The sequence below is a fragment of the Pagrus major genome, chromosome 8 (genome assembly GCF_040436345.1).
Source record: "Pagrus major chromosome 8, Pma_NU_1.0".
In the NCBI taxonomy this organism is placed as follows: domain Eukaryota; kingdom Metazoa; phylum Chordata; class Actinopteri; order Spariformes; family Sparidae; genus Pagrus; species Pagrus major.
The window spans coordinates 22,385,560-22,396,797 of record NC_133222.1 but is presented as its reverse complement, the minus strand read 5'-3'; the positions used below and the strand labels follow the sequence as shown (position 1 = coordinate 22,396,797).

Here is an 11,238-nt window from a genome sequence, read left to right as displayed (position 1 = left end):
GAGGCCAATGAGCAGCCAATCAGTGCCGGATATACCTGAGATAAACTAGTAGGACCGCCGTAGGACCGACTATGTCTAAAGTCAAAGGATGCAATGGCCCTATGCCGTTTCACCACCAGCACTTTTGACAGCGGCAAATCAAACCAAGCCACACCGAGTAGGGCCAAGCTGGGCCCATCCCGCCTCCAAGCGGTGACGTCAACTGCTGCCAATGCGTAACAAGCACCCGCTCTTTTAGGACTCGTGCTTAGTTACTGCTGGTGAAAACGCAACGTTTCCTGTAATGCTGCTTCATATTAAACGCTTTTAAATGACTAAATAACAGAAGGCTTTTACTGTGAAGAAGTTTTAGGAAATTAAACGTGTTTGCAACTGAATTAGCGGAGTCACATTGTTAGTGGCGATTCTTCGATAGTGCTGCATGGATCGAGACAAGCGCGTCAATGGTTTAAGACACACCTTAAAGCAGGTAGCCCAGTTGTGGTGGAAATGCAAATACCTGCCGTGCCGAGTCAAACCGAGTAGAGCCAGGCCGGCAGATGTAATCGAAAAATGGCCCTAGTTGTTGTGGTGTTATGGTATCCATGATTTTATCCACTAAGTGCGGCTTCTCCTTATTTTTCACCTCCGCATCTTTGCCATTGGCATTTGCAACCTTTCGTCAGACATATGCTTGATTAGAAGTGGCTATATCAGCGAGAATGGTGTCAGTGTTTTTATATCTGCAGTCCAGAGTCTGCAGACTAATTCCCTTTTTGAATAACAAATACAGACTGCTGTCACCTGGTGGTATGGAGAGATATTTCCTCTCACGCTGTTGGCCGTCAGCTGTAGTCTTTGCAGTGTGTTCAAGGGCAGCTTTTTTGGCCAAGACACAGGCGACATGAGGCAATGCAACAGTCAGCCTTTGTTGTAACCAGCACTAGTTGATGTGTCTGGGCCAAAGAGTTTCTATCTGTTGTAAATATCCAAGAAGGAGGCGTGATTGGCCTGTCATCACAGCCTCCTCCTGGCTTCATCCCCCTGATCTCGGTGTCTTTTGCGTTACCGCGATGGCTCACTGGGATAACCACACACACTTTCAGTCTCTCTTTAAAGACGTTAATGATGTTGCACTGTGTTGAACATACAGAATGATTCAGTCGTGTTAGAAAACCACTTTGTCTAAAGCAGGCTGGACTTGGTGTTTTCTCCTCTGCAGACCGGAATACTACCGCTGAAACCAGGACCGCTTTATGCCATCGATGGAGACAATGGAATAAACGAGGGGATAATGTACTCATTCCTAGATGGTAAGCAACCCAGACTCTAATAAACAACAGTGGTTTGTTTTTCAGTCTGACGTCTACATCTGCAGACATGAGTTGTTGATTATTTGCAGGTGGAAAGAGCTCAGTTTGTCTGTGTTTCAGGAGATGCTGGCGGGCTGTTTCAGATCAACTCTGACTCGGGGAACATCACCATGCTGAAGCCGGCCGACTTGTTGGGGACGATCAGTCTGACAGTGCTGGTAAAGACAACACATTCAACTCCTTTTATCCAATTCATTCAAATCATGGCCCCTTGTGTCTCTGTTAATACTTGATCTGTGTTGTTGTTGAATGCTGCAAAAAAACAGTAGCCCAGTTTTAACTTAGAGCATCTTTTCTATCACTGAGGGCTGTAAAGGTCATGTCCTCATTCATTTTTCTGGAAATTTGGAGGGTTTTTAATGACATTAAAGGCAATTTACATCATTTTTAAACTAAATCTCTGAAGTCAAACTGAAATTAAATATGTTTTGTCTGCTCTGTAAATCCCATCCTGTGTTCTCATTGTGGAAAAAAAATCTGAAACCAAAAGGGAGAAATGTATATTTTTCAAACACAGACAGGCCCCTTCAGCCGGTTGAGACAAAAGGAGCATTTCCAATATTTCACCAAAGGCCTTTTTTTCTTACTTTTGATAATGAAGAAAAAAACTGCAACTAAGAATTAATTTAATCATCTCTGGTTATTTTCTCAACTAATTGATTAATCGTACGGTCCATAAAATGCCTTCAGATGACCAAACATATTCAGGTTGACATTACAGAAGACTAAGAAAACCAGCATATTTTAATTCATAAGGCTCGTATCAGTGACCTTTGGGCATTTTAACTTCAAAATGGTTTCCCATTTATTTTGTGATGGTTGACAGATGGTTTAACAGGCCAACGGTTTCAGCTCAACTAACAATACATTTAAAAAAATAAAATAAAAACCATGTTTACATTATTTTTGACTACAAAAAGGGACGACTAAATGTGATTTCAATTGGACTTGAAAATAGAGAAGCCCTGAAGGGCAAGTGAGAATTATATTTTCTGGTGATCCATTTTCTAAGTTCTAAAAATTCACCAAACCTCTCAAAGACTCTCTGTGGACAGACAGTCTGTGTCTGTGTCAGCTTCTGTGTTTAATTCTACCATCAGGTATGTTTTTCTCTCCCAGGCTGCTCAGAAGACACACAGTTTTCAGTTTGCCACCACCACCGTCTCAATCAATGTTCAGGTGAAGAGTCTCCACCCTCCAAAGTTTCCGAGCTCAGAGTATAAAGCTGTTGTCACTGGAGTCGGCACCATGGCGGTGGACCTGAACAACAAGGACGTGCCACTGCGGATCCTTGCCACGGATGATGACTACGCTGCCACTGGGGTAAAACACTGATTCTAGACTATATATACTGTGTATGTGAAAGTTTGTTTCTGTCCAGCTGTTTTAATGCACATCTGCATAAAAAAACTGAGTACCACAACATGTACCACTGCTAGCGGTCAGTCGTACAGGTAGCTCTCAAGTCGTTGCTGGGGATAGCGACTCAGATTGGGGACGGTATTATTTAATTAAGCCTCAGCCTTACATAAGGAGGAGGCCAAAATCTGAATGGCTGACCTAGGCAGCCCAGAAAAAACAGCCTGGGATGTCTTATTTTACAGTTTGTGCCTTGGTAGTCACTCCAGATACCCACATGTGTGTGCCCTATCACCGAAAAAGTGAGTTTTTCTTAACATGTCTCCTTTAAACTTTGTTTAGTCTATCAAATAAGTTTGGCTGACCTGGGGGTTATGTCCAGTGGCCATGATGTTTTAGCTTTTTATTTTGGCTCTGAACACATTTGGTAATATTTAGCTTTTATGGTTTAAAAATGCACATGCATGCAAATATCTTTTATAATGGCAGTAAATTTGAGATGTGGGTGGTTATTCAGAGGTCTGGCATCAGACTACTTTGCATTATACAATGTTTTTGGTAAGCCAGCTGAAATACACAGATGGATGACACATCTCCACTTCCTCTCACTGTTAAAAATTAAGCCAAAATATCCCAGATCCAAGCGCTGCCATCTTGTGCTGGTGATGTCATTTGAAGCCAGAGCCTGTGCAGTAGTGATTGGCAAACCCAAGGCTGGTTCTGGGCTGGTGCTCATGCTGGTTTAGACTTGGTTCTTCCTGGCTTTGCATGCCTACATTGGCATCCAAACATGACTGGTCCTCAGACCACTGATTTGGCGTCCAATCTTTTGTTTATTCTCCTTTGTATAAGTCAGAACATGCTACACTAGCAATTGTTTTCAAAAATGGCTGTAGCGGTAACCTTGACCTGACATAAGCAGTTCTTTGTTTTCGACCAGCAAAGTGTTGATGGTGCTCTGGAACCAGTTTTCCTGGCTGAGAGGCAGTTCTTTGGCTATTGAAACACAAAGAACTGGTTCCAGAGTAGGCACTGGCTCCGGACCAGCCCCTGAACCGCCTTGGTCGAAAAGGGGTAATGATGTCACATTTATATAGCATCAAATAACTAACTGAAACCAAACTTATCATAAATATTATAATAAACATACATCCATGAACTGCCTAAAATACCAGAAACCATCTTCATGTGTACTTTGGGGTTTTAGTCTGGCCCAAGCAGCCAGTCACCAGGAGATGTGTTGGCTTCAGTTCGTGTCATCCATATACGATGCAGTGGTAACTTAAGGTGGTGGGCTACCGCTTTGCTGAATTTTCATCCTATCGTTTTTGTGTGTTTGATGACTGACAAAGTAATTTTCTGTCTACTTGACGTTCTGCACTAACCTTTTCATTTCTGTTCAAACAGGGTTTAAATCCCCACATCACTTACCAAGTTACAGGTAGCAGTGATTTCTCCATCGTTGATGGCTATTTATTCATGACCACGGATCTCCCAGAGGAAACATTATCTCTACAAGTGAGCTTACAAATTTAGTAAAACTTAAAATGACTATTTGAAAGATAATTTTCTTATTAAAGACTCAACTTTCTCTTTGCACTTTCAGGTGGTGGCAACGGACACAACTAACGACCAAACAGCTACAGCTCAGTTGTCAGTGCAGGTGACAGCAGGTAGGAAAAAAACCTTAATTGATGGCTTGACTAATGATTGAAAGGTCAACAACAGACTTTTCTCAAAAATCTAGCTAGTGACCCCTCCAGACCAAAAGATCCTTTCCTTTTGGTTTTACTCAATTTAAGGTTCACAGCTGGACAGGTTCCAGCACAAAACGTCTCCAGGAACGTTTTTATGAATTCAAGAAGAAATTACCTACAGTTTAACCAGAGGAACAGGGTGTGAATTCATTACCTGGGTAGTCTCGTTCAAACTGACAGACTGAGACGGACTCTGCCCTGGCAACTGCATTTAGTCGTGTTTAAATTGTGTCACATATCGACTACTGCACAGTCCTGTGGTTGGTCTCCTCTGATGTCACCAAAAGAAACAAGTTCGTTTGGACGTGAGCAAAGTATTTAATTGTAACAGTGTATGATTCCACTTCCTGAACGTGTGCAGACAGGACAAGGAAGTAGAAAAACTAAAGGGAACTCATTTATCAGACCCCTGTTTGCTCAGTTTTGAGTGCCGAGGTTTCCACATAAAGCATGTTATCTATCAATTTCACTACTGAACATGTGTATGCAGAAACCCCTCGAGGTAGAAGAGGAGAATTACTACAACCAAGCACATAAAAAGCTCTCTGGATCCACAAGGACGACTAGCTGAGAAAGACTGCCTTGTCCTGTGGCCCTTTTTTGTGGGTTGTGTCCATAGATTTTAAACAGAAGTAGATAGTGAACCCAAAGATGGCGCCCAGTCAGTCCAATAAAAATTGCTCGACTGGCTCACACACAAACACAAAAAAATTCTTGCCCTCACGGTTTACTTCCTGGTTATTCGGCCCACTGAATATGCACAGTAGAGTTCAGAGACTACTACTAGATTTTACATTGTGATGTCGTCACAGATTTTAAAATCACTTTTCTCGCCTCAAAGAAAGTTTTATGAATATTAAACTTCCATGGATCAAAAACTCATAAAAGAAAGAGTCATAATTGACTCGTAATTGATTGCAGTTAAAGGTGTCCCGTCAACGGTTTACAGACATTTCTTCTATAATGGTGGTTTATGGATAAAAAAATGATTTTGGGCTGCAGGAGAATTTCTCACTGCAATACCCTCCCTGAGTGGCCACTGGGCAAAATAGGAAGCAGGGCTGAGCGGCGCTCGAGTATTTGGGTCTATAATGCATTCATGGCTACACCACTACCTGTATGAGTAGCGTATGGGCGAGTGCGTCCACCATCTCAGACTGCTACATACAAACCATGGATATAATAAGAGAAATTTGGATACAGCATCAGGAATAGAGGCCTGTTCACTATGAAAGCTGCTCAGTGATGCATGAAGCCAAAAACGTTTGACTTCCTCCATGTAAAATTACCTGGTTTCCACATTGTGCCCGTAGTGTGCACGCACTAGAGACTTCCGGTTTAGCCTTCCACGAATCTGAATGGGAATAAAATAATTGAACATGTTGACAGAGTCATATGACATTCAAAAAAGTATTTCCCATTTTGCTTCTTTCATGCTTCTTTCACATTGTAAGCCTATGGGAAAAAGTATTTTTTGGGTGTGCATCACGTGACGTTGTATTACACGGTTTGGCCACTAATGCTGTGCTCTTCCTGGGAGCTTGATGGCAACACCACGTGGACAAACCACTTGCAGAACTATAATGAAACTACAAATTTGTTAAGTAAGTTTATGATTATAATTACATTTGCTAATGATTACTTTGGACAGCGGTGCATGGTTTCCTGTTGTAGCGTAGCATATTTTTGTCCATGTCCATATTGCTGTTATTATTTCTGTCCAATAATTTGGAGAAATTTTACTTTTATGCTTTGGCAATATTGTTTTCCATGTCAGTAAAGCCCCTTTGAATTGAATTGAACTGAAAAATATGCTAAGACAGGCAACTACACACCGTCGTCTGGGATAAATATGAGCAAATCATAAACTAACTCAACAAACTAACAGTTTTACTGCTGTTCTGAGTATGCTTTGTCCAAGTGGCGTCGCTGCAACTAAATCTTGGATGCACTACTCAGATCTGCCAGTGACAGGCTGCAGTCATTTTTTGGTATCCATATCCTTTCTTCTTTGTGACTGTAAAATAAATAATGGTAAAAATCCACCTTGCGTCCAGTTTGAAAATAGGGCCATGAAAGTGTGCTCTCCTCCCAGGTCTCACCACCACCAGTTTGCCTCAGACCACAGACAGTGTGGCCACGACGTCCGTAGACGAATCCACCACCAACGGCAAGACCACCAACCCAACCACAGTTTCAACCACAGTTTCAACCACAGGAACCAGTGGCAGCACAGCTCCCCCAGGTGGTTTCCTTTTGGTAGACTAAGTTATATAAAATATGTTCTCGTTCATGAAATTAATCTAAGGTGAGAGCCACCCTCACCTGGTTAACAAAGACACCACTTATTAATAAGAAAAGCTTTTGTACTTTGACCAGAAAAGGTGACATGTTGTTGACATTCAAAGCAACCAACCACAGAGTCTCTGCTTTGTCGTGCAGTGACAGCAGTCAGGTCTAAAAAGGTGCTACCAGACTTAAACAGACTTACCTGAAACTCGAACTTGAGCTCGATGCTGAGCAAACTACCTCAAAAAACAAAAGTTCGGCTGAAAAACCTCTGCTGACAAAATAGCGACTCACTATGTAAGATCTCAACTTTGCACGCCCTGAAGAAGAGATGATTATAATGATTTAAATTTCTAATAACATACTGTCAAACAATGCCGTGGCATCGCTTGCACATATTCCGTTTTCTTCACTTGAAAAGACAATACACTTAAAAGTTTAATGATGAAGTAATTCTTCAAGATCTAATTGTTGTAGACCATAAGCTTTGACATTTGCTACTATATTAGCTTCAGTTTTAGACTATTTAGCAGTTGAACTGTTAGTTTAATTGTATTTTTCTTTTATAGACTACACTGTTAGCTTTGACTTAAGCTAGCTAATATTTAATCTTAAACCTAGCTATGAGATTTGCTTGGATTTTGTTGAGATGAACTTTCAGTTTCAATTCTGATTAGCAACTAGAAGATTCTGAGTTGTGTGTTAGCTTCTTATATGTGACCTTTGTTCTTGCAGTGATCGTACCATCAGGTGGATATGGGCTGGTGGAAATGGCAGCAGTCGGTGCAACCCTGGGTGTCCTGCTGTTCATTTGTCTGGTGGTCATTGGGGTGCTTGTCTTCCGTATTCATAGGGAGAAAGCAGATTGGAGAAAAATCTACGAAGCCAGCATGTTCCAAAGCTCTGTAAGTTAAAAGTTCAAGAGGTTGTTAAAGTGTTTGGAGTAATGGCTAGGACAGGGAATAGAGAATTTTTCTACCCACCCAGACTCATTTCTGCTCCTGCTTATCGCTAAAGTGGCACAGACGCTGAAATTTCATCACAGCTCTTTGAAATACAACGCTCCCTACGATGACCAGTCAGATTTCCATGAGAGTTGGCTCCCAGAATGCTGCTTTATCATCCCCCCTTTCCTTGAGGAAAAAAATTAATAGGATCCGTGTTCCCCAGAGGATGAACCTTTAAATTTAAATCCCTTTAGCTTTCACTGTGGCACATTTTTAGCTTCAGTGCTGGCAAGGCTGTAAGAATAACTTTGTAAATGATCTGTATGTTGACCATTTATTCTGCACCCTTAACCTCGAGTTGACATTGTTTTGTCAACATCAGTGTAGGTTTGACTTCGGTTAGCTGAAGTGTAACCTTTCATTTTAGTTATCTACCAGGTTGTTAACTTTGATTCGGTTTAGCTTTAAAACTTTTCAAGGACGAGAACTACCAGTTGGTTTTGCAAATCCCTAAACTTTGTCTCAAGGCTGGGAACTGTTAGCTTTGCCCAAGTAAGACTCCTAACTATAAGCTATAACTTGGGTTAGCTTCTAGACTGGTGACTTTAACTTTGATGAGCAACTAGACCTTTTGTCGACTCTGGTTGGCTTTGAGATTGGGAAGTTCTTCTTGGGTCCCCAGACTCTAGATTTGTGAGATCCCATGACCACGTGATCTTGCAAGTCCAGCGGCCTCACAAGGTAATAAGGTTGCAGGAACTCAGTTTGTTCTGGACAAAATTGTCCACCAAATAAATGTTATGCCTACACCTATGGGGAACTTTTTGTCCTCTGAATTTAGCCTTGAATGCAGTGACTCCTTTCAAGCAACAGAAGTACCTGTAAGCCTCTGGGAGCGGAGCTGAGTTATTCTAGCCGATAGTCCAGATTATCACTTGACACACACTGGCCCGAAAAGCATTTTCTCTTGCACGATCACTGGAAAAACAAGCAGCTGTAAAATGGTGAATACATTTTTTGACTACCACAACCCTCCCCCAGGAATGAGTCTTTATTATTAGAATTGATCTCTTTGGTCCAATAACATTTTGAAAGTCTAAAGGTCAAACAGGAAGCTACAATACTGCAATAAAGCTCTATTTTCTTCTCTCCCTGAATGTGTTGTCGTTCTGCAGCTGGGTAAAGGTTCAGTCGCTCAGAAGGAAGGTATCCAGTACACCAATGATGCCTTCCAGAACGATGAAGATGGAGACAGCACTGGCTCCAGCACTCCTAAGAGGGGAAGTGTAATGGTTGTTGAAGAGCCACGAAAAGCAACAGGGGTCCTTCCTGTCAATGAGGCCATTGTGAAGTCTTCATTGGCGCTGCATTCCCTCCTGCGTGACGACACCAGCGAGGCAGGGTCGGACAAGACCGACAGTGATAAGGAGGTGAAACCCATCCTGACCAAGGAAAGACGCATGGATGAGGGATACAAGTCAGTCTGGTTTAAGGAGGACATCGATCCCAATGCAAAGGAGGAGGTAGTCATTATTCCAGACAGCAGAGGGCACGACAGCGAAGATGAAGACGATGAGCAGCCATCCAGCAGCAGAGAAGAAGACGAAGATGACAACCTGTCGATAAAAACCCCAAGAGTCGTCTTTAATGAGACAGATCTGGACAGTGGACTCGGGGTGAAGATGGAGGATCCAGCAGAGAGCTCAGAGGATGACGACGTAGTGAACGTTGAACTTTGAGTGGAAGGATGACGACATGACGGGACAACACCCTAAAAATCCTTGTCATTCCTGCAACACTCAATGTTAGCAGTCTATTACAGATGACAAGTGGCACAGATCCATAAATGAACACACCTAATGGAAAGATTTTAATAAGTCGTTTATGAATGTATATGAATTTACAAGCCTCGCTCTGTGTGAAGGTTTAGATTTTGAGTAAATTTAACCTTTTACAACTTTAATTCTTTAATACTTGATACCTGATTTAAGATATTATGTCCATGTATCATGTACTGTAGCTGCTGCCGAGATCAGTGAGGTGTAAATGCAGGAAGAGAGTGCCACAAGAATAAGTCTTAAAACCTGGAAATAAGCATGTTTGCACTTCTGGTTCTCCCTCCTTCAAGTCAATTTGTTTTAATCTCAACAGGTTTAAATAATAAATAAGGTTTGTGGTTAACAAAGGATTAAGACATTTTAGATTTTGTATGAAATAAAATATGTCAGTAAAATACCAAACGTTTGAAATAAAAAAGCATACGTCTTTTAAAAAAGTGGTGTTCATTTGAGAAGATTATCTTGATTAGCAAAACCTGTGAGTATCATAAACTTCTGTTTGCCACAGAGCTTACTTTCCGCATTAATCCAAAATCCCGTTGATGAGAAAAATCTCATAGGCTGTGTTGAGGGAACCAGGGTGATGCCAGTTTCCACGTTAAGCTTGATTTATGCTTGTGCATTAAGCATAGCCTCTGCGTATGTGCTTGCCCTACGCCATAGCCTGATGTGCACCCCAGAAATGTAACAGCACACTGCAGCCATGCGAACCACAACTACTCATTTTGTCCGCTTGGTAGCATCGTTTTTCCGGCTTCCCCTCATGTGCTTAGCAGCGGTGGTTATACAGACGATTATGACCTGTAGTTTCCCCAGTAAACACACTGCTCTCTTTGGCTGTTGCGGTCCCTCCTGACTGGCCGGCTGCAGCTCTTCTTGAATTATACTGCCACCCAGAGCCGCTTTTCACTGCCGGATTGTCTCAGCGCTAGACAGAGCAGACAGGCTGGATGTCTGAAGGGCGGTCAGAGGCAAATGCCGCCTTGCCGAAAACTGAGTTGTTGCTCACTACTGCGCAGGCCACTTATGTAGGTTGCAGTATGGACCCCTAGTGGTCCTCGCTTGTATCAGAGGGGGTCCATGGAAGATTTTTAAAATAAATGTGTATGAATGGATTTATGCTCACTAAAATTAGACTCGTATTTTAAACCTACTTTTCATTATTAAATTACAAAATCTGTCAAGACAAGGCATAGTGGGGCCAAGCTTGATACACAATACACCAGATGTTTATAGAGAAAAAATAAAAATAATAGTTTTTTTGTATAAATCACTGTTTGTGCGGTTGTATTTTTGTGAGGTAAAAATGCCCTTTAAATATGTCAAGTTAGGGTTATTTGAGCATTGTGGGCAGAGTGACACAGGAATGCAGACTATTAAGGGAACTTTGGATCCTAGTACCATTTTGTAGTTTACCAATAAAATGTAATACAAGAGGTCTTTGTTTTTGTCCATGGCACACCAATAGGTTTCTGTTTTGCCTGTGCAATAAAAATTTGGGCACCTCTGTAGATATATTAAGGTAACAGCAGCAGGAATTTGCTCTCTCTCTCTTAAATAATGACAGTTCTGTCACTATCTTAGACTTTGTAGTAGAGCAACCAGTAACAATGGTTTTTAAATTGTATCAGGAAATGTCAGATGGAAAAACAGACTCAGTCACCATACTCACTGGTATTTGGGGTTTATTATTGTT

At 41.7% G+C, this 11,238-nt stretch overlaps 1 protein-coding gene across 3 annotated transcripts; it reads left to right on the top strand.

Moving 5' to 3' along the window:
• The first annotated feature begins 267 nt into the window (after window positions 1-267).
• On the top strand, window positions 268-9,952 carry LOC141001516 (uncharacterized). 3 transcript variants are annotated; one of them, XM_073472609.1, is made up of 9 exons: window positions 268-469; window positions 1,202-1,292; window positions 1,413-1,510; window positions 2,472-2,675; window positions 4,119-4,229; window positions 4,318-4,384; window positions 6,564-6,713; window positions 7,493-7,662; window positions 8,880-9,952. In XM_073472609.1, exons 1-9 carry the CDS (start codon window positions 422-424, stop codon window positions 9,441-9,443), a joined length of 1,503 nt encoding a protein of 500 aa, XP_073328710.1. In that variant the 5' UTR covers window positions 268-421; the 3' UTR covers window positions 9,444-9,952. The 3 variants fall into 3 exon arrangements, with proteins under 3 accessions (XP_073328710.1, XP_073328713.1, XP_073328712.1); XM_073472611.1 differs by lacking the exon at window positions 268-469 and adding an exon at window positions 548-601; XM_073472612.1 differs by lacking the exon at window positions 6,564-6,713.
• Window positions 9,953-11,238: the final 1,286 nt, after the last annotated feature.

Coding starts and splice junctions, on each gene's coding strand:
- LOC141001516 (XM_073472609.1), top strand. CDS start 422: ATGGATCGAGACAAGCGCGTCAATGGTTTAAGACACACCTTAAAGCAG. Junction 470..1,201: donor TAAGACACACCTTAAAGCAG/GTAGCCCAGTTG, acceptor TCTCCTCTGCAG/ACCGGAATACTACCGCTGAA. Junction 2,676..4,118: donor ATGACTACGCTGCCACTGGG/GTAAAACACTGA, acceptor CTGTTCAAACAG/GGTTTAAATCCCCACATCAC.